The sequence below is a fragment of the Cebus imitator genome, unplaced genomic scaffold, assembly GCF_001604975.1.
Source record: "Cebus imitator isolate Cc_AM_T3 unplaced genomic scaffold, Cebus_imitator-1.0 Scaffold771, whole genome shotgun sequence".
In the NCBI taxonomy this organism is placed as follows: Eukaryota; Metazoa; Chordata; class Mammalia; order Primates; family Cebidae; genus Cebus; species Cebus imitator.
In genome coordinates this window covers 229,704-248,410 of record NW_016108086.1, presented here as the reverse complement: position 1 = coordinate 248,410, position 18,707 = coordinate 229,704, and the positions used below count along the sequence as shown (strand labels likewise).

Genomic DNA, 18,707 nt, shown 5'->3' with positions numbered 1-18,707 from the left:
TACTCAGGAGGCTGAGGCAGGAGAATTGCCTGAACCCGGGAGGCGGAGGTTGCGGTGAGCCGAGATCGCGCCATTGCACTCCAGCCTGGGTAACAAGAGCGAAACTCCGTCCCAAAACAAACAAAAATAATAATAATAATAAAAAAAAATGGAGTTGTTCAGGTTTGTTCCTTGAATAACCAATAAAACAAAAGAGAAAAAAAAAAGCAAAGGTTTTTAAAATATTAGAGATTAGCTATTTAGAAACACTTTTCTAAATTATCCTTTAATATAAATGGAAAAATTAAGATCCTACAAAGCTTTATTGTAGTTCAATTCATGATTCTAAGAAAGGGAAACAAAATCATCAAGTATGTTAGAACTTGAGAGGTCTTTGGACAGATCACCTGGAATTTCTGGGAGGATGACAAAGAGGAATTATCTTTTGAACAGAAGGGTCAGCATGTGAGGCCATAGGAAGAAAGGACAGAGAATGGTCCATTTTGAGAGGAGAAGCAGGGAAACGTCAGCTGAAGGAAGAGATAAGGCTGAAAACCCCTAGATTTTGAGCTTTTTATGCCAAATTCAGATTTCAGAAATAGAGCTAGGAGACAAAAAGCAGCAGCTGATGCTTTTTAAATCGATTTTATAGAAGCAAATTGCCGTGTTATGGTGAGGGCCACATGGTGAGAATGGTGACAGGCCTCAGCATCTTAGGGCCTCAACCCTATACTTGCAAGAAACGGAATTCTCCCAACAACGAGGGAACCCGGAAGAGGACTTCAAGCTTCGAATGAGATCTCAACCATGATCAATACATTGATTTCTTTAGCCTTGTGAGATTCTGAGCAGCTTCTCTGGATTTCTGCTTGGACTTCTGACCTATACAACTGTGAGATAATAAATTGTGTTTTCCTAAGCTGTTAAGGTTGTGGTGGTGTGTTACAAAGCAATAGAAAATGAATCCAAAAAGAGATAGCATAATTTTAAATCGGGCTGAGTGTGGTAATATTGCTGCTTTCATTCCATTTGCTAGCTAGGGCTGCCAGCTTCAATTCTAAGCATTGGCTTGATTGGCTAATGCCATCCTAGACCAATCTTGGCACACACTAAATAACACTGAAAAGCCAGACATTCCTCGGGATAATGTAACAGAAATAATTCACAAAGACTGGGAGGCAGAAATTCTGGCTTGAATTTTTCATGTCATTCCTACCTATTCTCTCTCCTCAATCACACCCCCCATCCCCCAATATAGAAGAGAAGAATATATTTTCACTGAGCCTATGAAAACAGACTATTGGATAAATCATTCAAATTTTTAATAAGCATTTTACTGGCAGTTCTCCCTAGATCAACAATGCTGGTGGGAGAGACAGCAATGGAAATGAGCCCCCAGATTTCAAGTGGAATGGGAAGAAACAGGGGTGGCTGAGCTTAGGTGGCAGCCCTTACTCACCTGAACAAAAACTGGGGTGTGTGTAGTGATCATATCTTGGAGAAAGGATTAGCAAGCAGAGATCTCATGAGATTGAGATGAATAGACAACCCATTGATTTCCTCACTGTTGTTTCACACACAAACTCCCTGTGTCAGCAAATAAAGGCTGTACTTCAGTCACAATGGGAATAAATCACTACGTCTCTCCTTAATCACCAATTTTGAGTTACTGGACTGAGCCAGACCTCTTGAGTAAAGGAGAGGAGAGACACCTTTGAAGAAGGCAGTTTCCACAGTATAAGTTTCCATACTATAAGCTTTTCCATACTATAAGCTTTTCTCCCAGTTTCTCCAAACTAAAATAAACTATCTGACCTGAATAACTACACTAATGAAAAAAATTCCAGAACCTTTAGTGATTATTAGCTAGTGGCCTTTAAGGAAGCAAAACATCTAAGACCTAAGGTATGCTGGTTAAGGTATGCTAGTTGAAATTGAGGCCTATGCAAGTCAGCTGATAAGCAGAATTCTGTCCTAAAACCATCTAACTATAGGCCCAGTTAGAGTCAAACCCCGAACTATGATTCCTTCCCAAGGACTGAGAGCGGTGGACTATTTTCAGTAAGAGTGTGCTCATGCTGGAATATTCCTGCACAAGTGAGAGAAGTTGTTATGACTCTGAGTGTCCATGACTAAGGTAGAAGAATAAATTTTGGTAGATATCTTATTTTTGAGGCATATTCCATTTTAATGGTGTTCTACCGTGATGTATTTACCATAGAAGTCAAAAGACTGCCATATGCAGATGGGAACCATAATAAGCGAATGCCCTCTAGCTAGTTCAAAGTTCAATTCAAGCAGTCTGTCACTTGGCCTACCCAATGGTCCATCAGATCCAACTGTGCTCAAATTTTCCATAAAAAAGTAAGATCCTCTTCAGAAGCTACAGCAAGTTCCAGAAGAGAAATTTCACTAGAGAGCCCCATGATTTGTGAGCAAGTCTCATTTCCTTCAGCAAGTAATTCATTTTCTTTTGAGAAACTGCTCTTGGATTTTTTTTGTGGGGGTGGGGAATTAAGCGGAGTCTAAAGATCTGACCATAGGACACCTGGTGACCATAGATTTAAACAGCTCATCATAAACTGGATGCTGTCTTTTCCATTGAGCTATAAACACAGTTGTGATAGCACAATCCATGCTCAAGAGGTATAAATAGTTTGAGTCTAAAGGCATAACTAAGTTGCCTACATGGGTTACTCACTCTCTTGACTTCCTCCTCGCCCTCAAACGCCCTCATTGGTCTCATAAGAAGATATCTATGACCAACTGGTGAAAATCTCTGGCTTACAGATGTGCTAATCTGTCCGCATCGCTGTAAAGGAATACTTGAGGCTGGATGATTTAAAAAGAAAAGGAGTTTAATGGGATAGTGGTTCTTCAGGCTGTACAGGAAGCATGGTGCCAGGATCTGCTTCTGGTGAGGGCCTCAGGAAGCTTCCAATCATGATAAAAGGCAAAGGGGGAGCTGGTGTACCACACGGCAAGAACTAGAGCAAGAGAGAGAAGGGGGAAGTCCCAGACTCTTTTAGACAACCAGGTCTCACATGAAGTGAGAGAGAACTTACTCATCACCAAGGGACTGGTGCTAAGTCATCCGTAAGAGACCCACCCCCATGACCCAAACACCTCCTATAGGTATCACCTCCAACACTGGAGGTCAGCTTTCTTTTCTTTTTCTTTCTTTCTTTTTTTTTTTTTGAGATACAGTCTCACTCTGTCTCCCAGGCTGGGGTGCAGTGGCACAATCTCGGCTCACTGCAGGGTCCACCCCCCAGGTCCCAGAGAGTCTCCTGCCTCAGCCTCCCGAGCAGCTGGAATTACAGGCATGCACCATCACACCCAGCTAATTTTTGTATGTTTGTTTAGTATAGACAAGGTTTCACCATGTTGGCCAGGCTGGTCCTAAACTCCTGGCCGCAAGTGATCCGCCTGCCTCGGCTTCCCAAAGTGCTAAAGTGCTGGGATTATAGGCGTGAGCCTGGCCGGAGGTCACTTTTCAACATGAGATATGAAGGGGACAAAACATCCTAACTATATCAACAGATGCTTCTCTGTGGTATAATAACGTGAGCCAGATGTAGACCTGCTATAAAGCTACAGCCAAAAAGTAACGAACTACAGCCTCTCTCAGGAGTGGTCCTGAGGGGCACTCAAAACAAAACCCTCACAATGGGCAGACATATAAGTGGCACTTCTATTGTCCACTTTGCCTAGAATGAGAAATTGCCTGTGATGGTTGCAGATCGTCTTTCCAGAGGTTCAGTGACTTGTAAAGAGATACATCACAGGCTTAGGGACGAAGTTTGGGCAAGAATTGTCCCAGAGATAAGAATATTTGTGTTCCAGGTGAAAGTTCACAAGACAGCCTCACCCCAGAGAAGTTCTTTTTTTTTTTTTTTTTTGGAGACGGAGTTTTGCTCTTGTTGCCCAGGCTGGAGTGCAATGGCGCGATCTCGGCCCACCGCAACCTCCGCCTCCTGGGTTCAGGCAATTCTCCTGCCTCAGCCTCCTGAGTAGCTGGGATTACAGGCACGCACCACCATGCCCAGCTGATTTTTTGTATTTTTAGTAGAGACGGGGTTTCACTATGTTGACCAGGATGGTCTCGATCTCTTGACCTCGTGATCCACCCGCCTTGGCCTCCCAAAGTGCTGGGATTACAGGCGTGAGCCACCGCGCCCGGCCGAGAAGTTCTTAGTAATAATGAGGACAGAAAGACCTACTTAACTACCATCAGTTATGTTTCTTCTCAAGACTATCTAGTGCAGCTGGGCACGGTGACTCATGCTTGTAATCCCAGCACTTTGGGATCCCATGGCAGGCAGATTACGAGGTCAGGAGTTCAAGACCAGCCTGGCTGACAGAGTGAAACCCCATCTCTATTAAAAATACAAAAAATTAGCTAGGCGTGGTGGCAAGCACCTGTAGTCCCAGTTACTAGGGAGGCCGAGGCAGGAGAATTGCTTGAACCTGGGAAGTGGAGGTTGCAGTGAGCTGAGATCGCACCATTGCACTCCAGCCTGGGCAACAGCGCAAGACTCTGTCTCAAAAAAAAAGACTCTCTAGTGCAAAGACCACAAACTAAAAAATCTAAGAGTCCAGTAGGCAGCATAAACAAGGAAAGACAATTTAGTTAAAGACAGTGGGAGATGCTCAGCACTGTGGCAAACTAGAGAGGGTACATTAGATCTAAAGAAGGCAGCTCGCAATCAGCTCAAGCGGAATCTTACCACATTGGGATGTGAGCCAGTGTTGTCAGATGTTCTTTTATTGTTTTTCAAAAGAAGCCATAAAACCAAATGTTAACATGAAATGTTCCAATTTTTGAAATGTATAAGGGCCAAACACACAAGTTTAGAGGCCACACATGGCCTTTGGGAGGCCTTGGGTCTAACGTTTACCCAATATTTATAAAAAAGCCAGCCACAGTGGCAAGGATGGAGGCCACCACACATTGGCCACGTTGGCTCTGCCACACGAACTTTCCTTTACTAGGCCCACCCAGACTCTCAGTATCAAAGTAAAAACACCAAATTTGTCTGCAGAATTGCTATTCCTCAAGCTACTGAAAGTTGAACGTATTAGCAAGTTCAGTCAGGTATCTGGTGCATTGCTGATCAAGTGGGGCTCTTCTACCATGGAGCAGCAGCACAGGGAGAGACGCTTACCAGGATTTCATTTTTCTGTCAGCACGACTATTGGGAGACTTATCCGTTGCTTTATGCTAAGCCCCACACTACCTCTAAGGAATTAACATCACACTTAAGAAATCACTGGAATGATTATAGTTTTCATTGAGCTTATTGTACACCTAATATCTGGAAGGAGCAAGCCTTGTGGAATGATGAGCTGATCCATTATTGAGGGCTCACTCGCTGTAAGACATAACGCTATCTTTCAAAATATGATTGTAATAAATGTGGTATGTTGTGTCTACCAGTAATCATTAAAATATCGTACTATTTGGGCACAGTGGCTGGTGCCTGTAATCCCAGCACTCTGGGAAGCTAAAGCAAGAGGATCCCTTGAGTCTCGGAGTTTGGGACCAGCCTGGGCAACACAGCAAGATCTCATCTCTACTAAAAATCAAAAAAGAACATTAGTCGGGTGTAATGGCATGCACCTATAGTCCCAGCTACTTGGGAGGCTGAGGTGGGAGGATCACTTGAACCTGGGAGGTCAAGACTGCAGTTAGCCATGATTGTGCTACTGCACTCCTCCAGCCCGTGCAACAGAATGAGACCCTGTCTCAAAAAAAAGGATTGTAGGCTGGTCCGATAATAGTGGGTTATCAGAAGTTGTTAACATTAGCGTCACTAAGTTGATATACAACCCCCAACTGCTAAATTTGACGGGCTTAAAGTAAAATAAAATATAGTGATATTTTACTGAAGTCCAAATATGTAGAGCAGGAATAAAGGGAAAAAGGAAAGAAGTACTTGTCATGATCTGAGGTTTAATGACTGTCATGAGTTGACCCCAAAAGATGCTGAAGTCCTAATTCCCCAGTACCTGTAAACACAACCTTATTTGAAGATAGGGTCTTTGCAGATGATCAAATTAAGATGACGTCATTAGGGTAGGCCTTCATCCAGTAAGGCTGGTGTCCGTACAAAAAGGGGAAATTTGGACACAGAGATAGACATGTACAGAGGAAAAACAATGAGAAGACACAGGAAGAATGCCATCCCCAAGCCAAGGAACATCTGAGGTTACCAGGAGTTAGGAGAAAGGCAGGAAACACATTCTCCCCTCACAGACCTCAAAAAAAACCAACCTTGCTGATATCTTGATTTTGGACTTTCTGAGACTATAATTTTCTGTTATTTAAATCACCTACTTTGTGGTACTTTATTCTGGCAGTCCTAGGGGACTCATACGGTTACCTATTCTCAAATTTTTTTGGCATTCTATCCTCACAACTGCATTCTGCTCACATAGAAATTTGGAAACCAAGAACAGTTTCCAAGGACTGCATTCACTAGGGGACCTAATATATTTTCCACTGAATTACAAGCTGAGACTAGTGTGTTGCCATTTGAAGCTCTTTACCTGCTGGAAAAAAAAAAAATAAGAGGATTATGTTAGAAGAAAGACAATAATCCAGGCAAAATAGTTTTGTTGCCACATAGTAATCAGGGTTAGGCATGAAGCCCCTCCAAGATGACCACTGTCCACAGGAGAAATAGGAAAAGAAACAATGGATGCAGCAGCCACAGGTGGGATGATAAGGGCTCAGATCCTTCCTGATTACACTATGGTCCATCTCATTGAGCAAACACAAACATGAGGCACTTGCATCCTGAGGGCAAGAGAGCTACGAAAGGGGCAGGGAAAGAGTCCTAAATACCAGCTCATGCTTGTAACCAAGGGAGAGACAGACAAGCCCTAAACCATCACCTGTATTCCCTTGCTTTTGTGATTGTTTTTCCTTTGTTTTCTTTTCTTTCTTTCTCTCTCTTTGTTTTTTTTTTTTTTTTTTTTTTTTTTTTTTTTTTTTTTTTTTTTTTTTTTTTTTTTTTTTAGCATGTAAGATATATTGCTACACTATAAAGTATCATTTTATCTGTAAAACATAGCAGAGAAATACAGGAATCATGGCCAGCACTTGATGATGCCCAGGAAATGGGAGCCTTCAGTCTTCCTCTCTGGATATGGTGCCTGGAACCTACTGAGGAAGGGGTTCTTTCTCTGTGCGGTAATTATTTGCATTCTACTAGAGAAATACCTTCAAATGGTGAGTATGAAAAGAACGGCGAGCGTATGTGTTAGACAGCCAATAATTAGAATATGTAGAGTTTTCTTATTTCTGCATCCTTCCCAGCATCCATTCTTTTGTGGGACCTGTTCTTCTGGCACTCTAAGCAATTCTAGTGAGCTCTCAATGGCAGGACTCCCGAGGCAGGCTAAGCCAAAGTGATCACAGTCTCCTAGGAATTTGAATGTTCACAGAGGCACACAGGACTGGAAGACAGAATTGAGTCATCTAATTGGCAGCTCCTAAAGTACCGTCACATGAGTTCCCACTGTACAGGTCACCTAAACGTTTACATCTTGGTTGTTCAGCTAGCCATTCAGTAGCCTTCCAATAAATTATTCAACTGTTCCTTCCTTTCTTCCTCTCTTTTTACTTTTCCTTTTTCTTTCCTTTAGCAAGAGTTCATTAATGTTGCTTATAGGCAAAGAATACTGTATTATCAGGCATAATATTCAAGGTTTAAGTATGTATATAGATCACTCAAGCTGCAAAGATAGAAGCTTGGTGAACAGAAAAAGTCTACCGTTTCCTAGCATAGAATTAATAGTAAGAGAATATGGCATAGGGTTTGATGTTATATTGCATACACTAGATATTGTTTCCAACTCTTCCAGCACAAACTCCTACTGTAACCTAACCTTGATAAAAATCTCTGCCTCTGTGCAAAATTTTGGACTTTTAAGTAAAGATAATTTAAGAAAAGACAAGGATTCACAATAATAAAAGGAGTAGTTAGAGAAGGAAAGAAGAGGGTACAAAAGAAAAGGAAAATGTGAGCCACTAGTGACTAGAGTAGCCTGCACCCACTCAGGGTGCCAGTCTAGATAAGGCAAAATTAGCACAGCCAAAAGGACATCCTCTTTTTCCTATTTCCCCTCACCACATGCCTTACGTGGGAAACGATTAAAATATGTAGACAGTATCTCTTTTATTTTTATTATTTTTGGAGACAGGATCTCACTCTGTCACCCAGGCTGGAGTGTAGTGGTATCATCATGCTCACCGAAGCCTCAACCTCCTGGGCTCAAGTGATCCTCCCACCTTAGACTCCTGAGTAGCTGGGCCTACAAGTGTGTACCAACACACTGGGCTAAATATTATTTTTTAATTCTTTTGTAGAGACAGGGTCTCATTATGTTGCCCAGGCTGGTCTTGAACTCCTGGCTTCACTCAATCCTCCTTCCTCAGCCCCCCCAAAGTGCTGGGACTACAGGTGTGAGCTGCCATGCCCAGGTAACAGTATATATGCTAAATATAGAGATTCTCATCTCTCTCTCTCTCTCTCCCGTATATACATAATATGCATTCTGGAAACTTAATCTCTGGACAATTTCTTTTTTTTTAATTTTTAAAACAAACAAGTAGTACTACATTTTTTCTAATTATTCTTCCTAAAATCAGACCATGATTTGTAAATGTTTTTCTTTAAATAACAACTATAAACCAGCCATGGTAGGCATGCCGATAGTCCCAGACACTCAGGAGGCTGAGAGGAGAGGGTTGCTTGGGGCCAGTTCACAGCTGTAGTACACTATAATAGTCTCTGTGAATCGCCACTGCACTCCAGCCTGGGCAAGACAGCAAGGCACCGTCTCTAAATTTATTCTTTTTTAATCACAAAAATATTTTTTTGGCTGGGCACCATGGCTCACGCCTGTAATTCCAGCGCTTTGGGAGTCCGAGGTGGGCGGATCACGAGGTCAAGAGATCGAGACCATCCTGGCCACCACGATGAAACTCTGTCTCTACTAAAAATACAAAAATTAGCCAGGCATGGTGGTGCATGCCTGTAGTCTCAGCTACTCAAGAGGCTGAGGCAGGAGAATTACCTGAACCTGGGAGGCAGAGGTTGCAGTGAGCCAACATCGCACCACTGCACTCCAGCCTGGCGACAGAGTAAGACTCCATCTCAAAAAAAAATGTATATATATATTTTAATCGTGCATAGCTTTCTATGGACTAAACAATGAATTATAGGCTGGATGTGGGGGCTCACACCTGCAATCCCTGCACTTTGGGAGGCCGAGGCGGGCAGATCCCTGGAAGTCAGGAGTTCAAGATGAGTCTGGCCAACATGGTGAAGTCTTGTCTCTACTAAAAATACAAAAAATTAGCCAGGCATGGTGGAGTGTGCCTGTAATACCAGCTACTTGGGAGGCTGAGGTGGGAAGGTCACTTGAAGCCTGAAGGTGGAGGTTGCAGTGAGCTCAGATCATGGCACTGCAGTCCTGCACTCCAGCCTGGGCATCAGAGCGAGACTCCATCTCAAAATGAAAGAAAGAAACAAAGAAAAGAAAAGAAAAAAAAGAGAAAATAAAGAAAGCAAGAAAGAGAGAGAGAGAGAGAGAAAGAGAAAGAAAGAAAGGAAGAAAGAGAAAAATACAGGACTACACAATGAATTATAAATAAAATATTTACAACTCTAATTATATCTCAAATTTAAAATCATATGGAGCCTGGGCACGATGGCTCATATTTGTAATCACAGCACTTTGGGCAGCCAAAGTAGTCAGGCCGCTTGAACACAGGAGTTCAAGACCAGCCTAGGCTATATGGCAAAACACCACCTCTACCAAACACACACACACACACACACACACACACACACACCCCACACACACACATTAGTCAGGCATGGTGGTGGACGCCTGTTGCCCCAGCTACTCAGGAGGTGAAGCGGGGAGGCTCCCATGAGCCAGGGAGGGGGAGGTCAGTTAGCTGTGATTGTGCCTGAGTGACACAGCCAGATCCTGTCTCAAAAAAATAAAATAATAAAATAAAATAAAATAAAATAAAATCATATGGGTTAAAAGCATCACATCTGCATCTAAATTTCCTCATCAGTAAACCACAGATGACTTTTAATCCAGTTAAGCAATCAAAAACTTGTAAGCCAAGGCATTATGGGGCCAACTATTCTTTATGTGATATACTGGAAGAATTAATTTATAACAAGTGTAATTCTCCATATGTTTATATATAATAAACCTACGCAAACCCATATAATTTTTACCTCTGCCTAGATTCAGTCAAAATGTAACAATCTCTACAAAAAGAAAAGGCCTAGCAAATTTCTATGATGAAAAGGAGTTAAGTGTGGCAAGCTACTTTGCCTTTCTCCTCTCCAAAACTCTAGCTATGAAGCAAATATTTACCTGTCCTAATGAACTCTATAGGTAATAAGTGCAGGTAGTTACAAATTGGCTTAATGATATCGGTTTGAAAGGTGAAGTTTTGCAATTGTAGCTCTTTAATGTAGGATCAAAAACTGTTTCAGTCCCAAGTTCGGTTTTTAAAGTACCACATTCATCTTGATAACTAATAGAAAACTAGTGGAATGTTAGTAAATTGATATATAATTCTGAAATTTCCATCTTTGAAAAGTTTACTTTGGAGCTCCAGGCTCCTAAAAGTTATTTGTAATTCAGAGTGCTCTCTTCGGTTCCAATCCCTGCAAATAAAACATAGCACGAGAAGACATTTTTGGTCAGGCACAGTGGCTCACGCCTGTAATCCCAACACTTTGGGAGGCTGAGGCGGGTGGATCACCTGAGGTACGGAGTTCGAGACCAGCCTGGCCAACATGGTGAAACCCCGTCTCTAGTAAAAATACAAGACAATTAGCCGGTGTCGTGGGGGCACCTGTAATCCCAGGTGCTCAGGAGGCTGAGGCATAATCACTTGAACCTAGGAAGGGGAGGCTGCAGTTAGCGGAGATCGCGTCACTGCACTCCAGCCTGGGCAGCAGAGCGAAACTCCGTCTCAAAAAAAAAAAAAAAAAAAAAGGGGGAGGGGGGGCATTTTTATTCAATAAACACACTTACGACTTTAGAAAACAAAGTAACTGACCACTAAAACGTACTAAATGCTTTGCTATTCCTTATATATTTTTCAGAGAAAATTCAATATCCTGTCTTGAATCCAGGCATAAAGACATAAAGAACCTGAAATACAAAGATAAAGTATAAAGAATTCATGCCACCACCTCAGATCACTGGCACACAACGTTAAAAAAAATCCTCAGTACAAAACGATCTGAGAAATAGAATACAGTCTTTAACGGTCCTTTTGATTTCAGGGTTAGAAAGTGACATATTTCTACTGCTATCCAAACCCTCAGTCATTTTAAAACACTTCGTTCATGTGAGACAAGCAAATCAAGCTCAAAGTCCAGAAATTGCAAAAGGGAGGTAGGTTTTAGGAGCCTGGCGCAGGTTGGGGGCAGGCGCTGGGACAAAGGGAAGACACGGTGCGCCACCTTTTCTTCCCTACTCTACCCCGGAGTCTGCTCATCCTTGTTCTCTGACTGGGAACTTCGGCTTTGAAGGGAGTGCAGGTGCTGTCATCCGTTGATTGATTCTCAGCGTCACCCAGGTTCTGGCATCCGTCTTGCAGGCAACGCGCTCCGGCGACTGTGCGGACCGACCCTGCCCCACCATTACTTTGCCTGCGCGATCCACGGCCGCTTCCCTCCGCTGCGCGTCTGTGGCACTTACTGGAAACTTTCGAGGAGGCTGCGGCTCTAAGGAAGAAAATCCTGCTAACCGGGCACGCAGTTCGGTCGACAACGCTGGGGGGAGAGGAGACGTTACTGATTACTCACAGTTTGCCGCTGAGACGGGAAGCGCTAGGAGGAGGCACGCTAGCAGCGCCCCGCAGCGCCCACCCAGGACCCTCATTTCGAAGCGCGCGGAGGCGCGGGCGGGGACGGCGGCGCGTCACGGCGGGGCCCGAGCGCGCGGCCCGCGGAGCTGCCGGCCCGTGCGCCTGGGTCTGAGCAGCGCTGCGCGGCGGCGCCTGCGAGCCAGCGAGCCCGGGCGGAACAGCCGGGGGCGGAGGGGACCGCCCGCTCCCAGCCCCCAGCCCGAGAGGGGAAGTGATAACGAGGACATTTCCAGGAAGCGTTTCGGAGCTGGGGGATGGGCCCCGGGAGAGCGCCGCAGGCCTGGTAAACACAGCCGAGACGTCTCCCAGCTCCCAAGTTCCTGCCCTTCCGTGCTTTCCTCCACAATGCGAGGTTTCCAAAGGGGAAGGGATGGGGAACGCAGGTCTCCGACTGGTCAAGAGAACTTCCAGGGTTCAAGAGGAACGATCTCCAGGCTCGAAAGGAGAAGTACTGAGAGACTGACTCGTCTGTGGAGATGTTAACCAATACCTGGAAGTCAATGACGACTTTAGGAAGAACTACCGTGAAAGTAAAAGCAAATGGGGTCATTCTAATCATGCTTTTGTTTTTGTTTTTGTTTTGGTCTTGTATTTATGATGGAAAAAGAAAAAACTATAGCAAAACATGTTTTAGAAAAAATAGAGAAAGTATCAAATTCCAGTACCTTCAAAGAGCTCATTTTATTTTTTGCATATTCCCTCTAGTTTTTGTCCTTGGGCATACGTACACATTTGAAATATGTTTAAGGCTATCTCTGAAGCTGAACTGCCTGAATTCAAATGGCAATATTATGCCACTTACTAGTTGAGTAACTAAGTAAATTGCTTAATCTCTCTAAAATCTCAGTTGTATCATCCCTAAAATGGGGATAATAGGTTTCATAGTGCCGATGTAAGGATTCCAGGAGATAACATAAGAAGTAATTAGTGTGCGTTAACTAGCAGCACTTGAAGCCATCTGCAGAGGGTTGACAAGAATTCTGGACAGAAGTACATTCATAATTAAGGATTAATCAAGTTGTACTTTTGCGTCCCCATTTTCCCGATGGATAGGATTTCCGACATTAGAATCATAAAGCTTTAAGATAGGTAGGATTTCTGATATTACAATCATAAAGCTTTTATTTGTGTTTGAAGACTCTGACAGAAGAATCAGCACGATAATCCAGCTCCTTCATTCCCATCCCAAACCTCACCCTGTACTCTTTAACCAAAGATCTTCACACTTCAGCTCACCCCAAAACTCCTAAAAATCCTAGCCCCAAACTCATTGGGGAGATGGATTTGAGGTTCTGTTTAGTGGCCCTCTAATTAAGCCTCTTTCTCTGCTGCAACCCCAATGTCTGTTCTTATTGACTGAAGTGTGCATGCATCAATGACTCTATTATAGTTACATACACAATGCATATTTACTGTTATTCTAGTATTTCTGCCCAATGAAATATCAATTGATTTCCTGTGAGTTTAAGTGAAATTTGGTGGTGTCATTATATTTCAAAGATCTTTTCCAGTTCTAGATTTTTATAGTTCTGTGATCCAGCTGAGTGGAAGTTGTTGAATATTAGAATCCTTTTTCTTTTTGTTTGTTTGGGTTTTTGTTTTGTTTTGTTTTGTTTTGAGATGAAGTCTTTTTTTGAGATGAAGTCACCCAGGCTGGAGTGCAATGGCACAGTCTCAGCTAACTGCAACCTCTGCCTCCCAGGTTCGAGTGATTCTCCTGCCTCAGCCTCCTGAGTAGCTGGGATTACAGGCACCCGCCACTACACCTGGCTAATTTTTGTATTTTTAATAGAGATGTGGTTTCACCATGTTGGCCAGGCTGGTCTCGAACTCCTGATCTTGTGATCCACCTGCCTCGATCTCCCAAAGTTGGGATTACAGGCGTGAGCCACTGCACTCAGCCTACTTTTTCTAATAAGAACATGGGCTGAGGAATTCACATTCACTCAGTAGGGGAAGAAAGATGCTTCCCACTACCCTTGCAGGTTCTGTGGCTGGTATAAGAATTAAATGGGCATAGAGAAAGGCAGAAAACAATATTTAATTACACATGTATGCATGGGAATTTCACAAAAATATGAGACTCCAGGAGGTATCCAGATGATTAAGACATATATCATCCTGAGCTATGGAAAGGAATAGGGGTTTGAGCCTTCTTGGGGTAGACAAGGCAAATAAAGAGAAGGGAAGGAAAGGAAATGTATGGTTGGTAAAGGTTGCCTTGTAATGTGGGTCTCTCAGGTAATAAAAGCTGTCTCTAGGAGTAGCTGTCTTCTTGGCACAGATAGATACATTTACTAATGAAAATTTCTTTTGTAATTGTAGATTTTCTTTACAAGGGGAAATTTATTTTACAGGTGAAGGGGTGGTAAAAAGCTTTCTCTACTTCTGCTGATTCTAGATTGCCTTGAGCACAAAATAACCCATATATCTAAATGGCATATTTTTGGGTGGCACGTCCTGAACCTCTTGATCTCATTCAAGAAATAATTATTGAGTGTATTTATGACCTTTCCCTCTTTTAAATTCTCTCCTTTCTTGGTTTGTCTGACTTCAACAGGTTGGTCTATATACCATTTTTTTCTCAGTCCCAACCTACTTAAATATAAATATAATTTTTTTTTATGGTGAAAAGATATACATATATTTAGAATTAGCCAGCTGGACTCAGTTTAGATGATCCCAATTTTTTTGGCAACATCCAAAGCATCGTAATCAGGAGCCAGTCGAACATATGCCTTCTTCTCTCCATCAGGCCGAATGAGGGTGTTGACCTTGGCCACATCAATGTCATAGAGCTTCTTCACAGCCTGTTTGAGCTGGTGCTTGTTGGCTTTAACATCCACAATGAACACAAGAGTGTTGTTGTCTTCTGTCTTCTTCATGGCAGACTCAGTGGTCAGCGGAAACTTGATGATAGCATAGTGGTCCAGTTTGTTTCTCCTGGGGGCGCTCTTCCGAGGATATTTGGGCTGCCTCCGGAGTCGCAGTGTCTTGGGCCGCCGGAGGGTGGGTGACATGCGGATCTTCTTTTTTTTGTGGCTGTGGACACCTTTCAACACTGCCTTCTTGGCCTTTAAAGCCTTCGCTTTGGCTTCGGCTTTAGGAGGGGCAGGAGCTTCCTTCTTCGCTTTCGGCACCATCTTGTCAATATAATTTTAATATCTATAGACTTGTTTCAATTATGTTGAACAAAATCACCTTTAATTACCATATTTAATTAAATATGTAAATTTAAGCCAGAAGTCTTCCAGGTAAAAGCCCCATTTGGGAATCTCCTCATCTTGTGAGAAGGAAATAAGAGAAGAAAATCAATTTTGAGATCTCAAAAATTTCTAAGGAGGAAAAACTTCTAAAACATGAATCAACATTCATAACAAATCATACAAGCATACAAAAATATAAAGATATGAAGAAAAGAAGGGAATATTAGAATAAGCTATCTTAAAAAAAAGCTTGCTCCTCTAAAGCCTTCAGTTGAAAGTGAATATCTATCTATATATCTATTTTTTAATTAAAAAAAAATTTGTTTTGAGACAGAGTCTTATTCTCTCACCCAGGCTGTAGTGCAGTGGTGCGATCTCAGCTCACTGCAACCTCAGCATCCCAAGTTCAAGTGATTCTCCTGTCTCAGCCTCCTAAGTAGCTGGGATTACAGGTGTCTACCACCATGGCCGGCTAATTTTTTTTTGTATTTTTAGTAGAGACATGGTTTCACCACGTTGGCCAGGCTGGTTTTGAACTCCTGACCTCAACGGATCTGCCCACCTCGGCCTCCCAAAGTGCTGAGATTACAGGTGTGAGCCACAGCACCCAGCCTTATTTATTTATCTGAGGCAGGGTCTCACTGGGTTGCCCAGGCTGGAGTGCAGTGGTGCAATCATAACTCACTGCAGCCTCAAACTTCTGGACTCAAGCATCCTCCTCTCAGTCTCTCAAGTACCTAGGACCACAGTCACACACCTGTATGCCAGGCTAATTTTTACTTTGTTTTTTTTTTTTGGTAGAGATGGTCTGCAACTCCTGACCTCAAGTGATTCTCTTGCCTTGGCCTCCCAAAGCCTTGGGATGACAGGTGTGAGCCACTTCTCTTGGCCTGAATATCTTTTTAACACCACAAATTTGCATCACACTGTCAGTAATAATTGTCAGCACTGAAAATTTATGTGTCCTACGCCATAATGTCAAACTTTCTTTCTTTTTTTTTTTTTTTTTTAAAGATGGGGTTTCACCATGTTGGCCAGGCTGGTCTCGAACTCCTGACCTCAAGCAATCCACCTGCCTCGGCCTCCCAAAGTGCTGGGATTATAGGCGTGAGCCATTGCGCCCGGCCTCATAATGTCAAACTTTGTAAAACCATCTGGAATCTATTAATATACAATTTGATAATACATCATTGGATAAAATTCTGGGTTTTTAATCTCAGAAATTCACTTTGTGATGGTGATAACTGGCTTTAGCTCAATATTGATTGATACTTGGTAATCTCATTTAGCCAAACGTTGGTTTTAACACAGCTCTTAATATATAATAAAACCTGTTCAAAATTTAACTCTTAATCTAACCTAATTCCTAATCTTAATCTCATTCTTTTATCCAGTTTTACAATTCTTCATATCATTTTCTACTAACATAGTGTCTAATTTACTTATTATTTATGTTTATTATCCACTCCTTCATCCGTCTTTACCAGTAGAATGTCAGATTCATGAGGGCAGGAATTTTTAAAGGTTTTGTTCACAACTATATTCTAAGTGCTTAGAACAGTTACTGGTCCGTAAACATTTCTTTCAATTTAATTCAACAATGTGTGCCTGGGAAGATTTATGCCAAAATATTAATAATGATCCTGAAATGACAGTGTTAACTAGAATCTCAGCAGCACGACTGTTGTCATCATTCAGAACAAACCAGTTTACACACTAAAAAGCCAAAACATTACAGTGTTTTAGATAACAAGTGTTTATCTCTTGCTTATTGGAAGTCCACTACAAGTCTGTGTGACTTTCCAGGTACCTGTCTTCCATGTGTTAACTCAGCGTTTCATGCTGCTTTGATTTTACAGTCCCTCAAAGTTGACATAGTCATCTACAATTACCACGGCAAGAGAAGAGAGAACATTGAGAATTGCGCCCCAGCTCTTTCATAGTTTTGCCAAGAAGTGACATACCACTTACATTTCATTAGACAAAGCCAGGCACGTGATATGCCTGCCTGACGTTGAGAGGGTGGGAATAACTTATTTCATGTGCCTGTAAGGAAAGAGAACTCAACCTGGTGAGCAGCACTTATGGCTATCAAGCCACTTAAGATATTTAAAAACTTAAGATATTTTAATAAACATAAAAATCACGCCTGTAATCCAAGCACTTTGGAGGCCAAGGTGGGTCGATTATCTGAGGTTGGGAATTCAAGACTAGTCTGACCAACATGGTGAAACCCCGCCTTAAAAAAAAAGATAAGTAAAAAAAAAGATATTGAAAAACTAAGAGTCAGCTTTGCTAAGGCACTGCATGTTGGCATCAGGAATGCTCGGTAATGTTATCACTAGTAGAAATGGGGAAGGCATGAAGTAGAGCAGGTGCTTTAACAGCATTGTTTCATTATGACATGGCTGAGAGAAAAAAATCGATTACTGGCCCAGACCACTGTGTATATGGAGTTTGCATGTTCTCCCCATGTCTGCATGGGTTTTCTCCAGGTATTCCAGTTTCCTCTCACATCCCAAAGATATGCATGTTAGGTGAATTGATGTGTCTAAACTGTCCCAGTCTAAGTGACTGTGGGTGTGTGTGAGAGCACACTGTGACAGATTGGTGTCCTGCTGAGAACTAGTCCTCACCTTTTACCCTGAGATGATGCCACCTGTGACCCTGAACTGGAATAAATGAATAAAGAAATGTCTTACTTGTCATTAATCTCTCTTAAATGTATATATAGCTCACATTTATTTCAATGTTTACTATTACTAGTATTTGCATCTTTATTTTGAAGTTTGGTGATGTTTTTGTGACCAAAAATGTGCCATAGGAACTTAACTCTGATTTATATCAATTTGTCTACGATAAAACTGGTTTTATTACATGTGATTTTGTTTAAAATTGTAGTTTCTAAGAACCTCTGGATGAAGATAAGTGAGGATTTACTGCAAAACTGGTGTTGAGTGTATATTTGTAAAAAACAGTACTGAGTATGGTTCCAACAATGCTCAAGAGACATACACATTGTGAGACTCTTCAGTCACAGGAGTAATCATCAAATTCTACAAGGGAACATCCTTAAAAAAAAGCAGAGGGATAAGGTCATGTCTTAGAGGTCACATATAGAAAGCTAGAGGAGGAGTGGTCAGGGAGATCAGAAGAGAACCAGGGGTTGTATTCGCTTCAGCAGCACATGTACTACAACTGGAATGATACAGAGAAGATTAGCATGGCCCCTGCACAAACATGCCATGCAAATTCATGAAGCGTTCCGTAATACATGAAGAAGAAGGAGGAGGAGGAGAAGGAGGAGGTGGAGGAGGAGGAGGAGGAGGAGAAGAAGAAGAGAACCAGGGTAGGGCAGTACAGTGCAAAACTGTGAAAGACCAAGGCAGGAAACAGTTTTAGAAAAGTTAACCATATTATATACATTAAATGACAGAAAAGAGAACTGATTTGGTAATTAGGAAGATATAAGTTATATCAAAAATATATTTTCAGGCCGGGCGCCGTGGCTCAAGCCTGTAATCCCAGAACTTTGGGAGGCCGAGGCGGGTGGATCACGAGGTCAAGAGATCGAGACCATCCTGGTCAACATGGTGAAA

At 42.3% G+C, this 18,707-nt stretch overlaps 2 protein-coding genes and 1 non-coding gene across 3 annotated transcripts in view; 1 reads left to right on the top strand and 2 right to left on the bottom strand.

The window, feature by feature from the left end:
* The window catches only part of PROS1 (protein S), a 99,418-nt gene extending 87,165 nt beyond the window's left edge, over nt 1-12,253 (bottom strand). Inside the window, exon 1 of the mRNA XM_017519734.2 lies at nt 11,841-12,253. Within this exon, the coding sequence (XP_017375223.1) occupies nt 11,841-11,916 (76 nt within the window). The 5' untranslated portion in view covers nt 11,917-12,253. The remainder of the gene's footprint in view (nt 1-11,840) is intronic.
* A 2,321-nt stretch (nt 12,254-14,574) lies between these two features.
* LOC108297085 (60S ribosomal protein L23a-like) lies at nt 14,575-15,150 on the bottom strand. The gene has a single exon (XM_037735286.1). It carries the CDS (start codon nt 15,043-15,045, stop codon nt 14,575-14,577), a length of 471 nt encoding a protein of 156 aa, XP_037591214.1. The 5' UTR covers nt 15,046-15,150.
* A 3,126-nt stretch (nt 15,151-18,276) lies between these two features.
* LOC119469691 lies at nt 18,277-18,383 on the top strand. The gene has a single exon (XR_005198527.1). It is a non-coding gene; the product is annotated as a U6 spliceosomal RNA (small nuclear RNA).
* Nucleotides 18,384-18,707: the final 324 nt, after the last annotated feature.

What these genes read in the sequence shown, in the direction of transcription:
- LOC108297085 (XM_037735286.1), bottom strand. Translation starts at nt 15,045, where the DNA reads ATGGTGCCGAAAGCGAAGAAGGAAGCTCCTGCCCCTCCTAAAGCCGAA.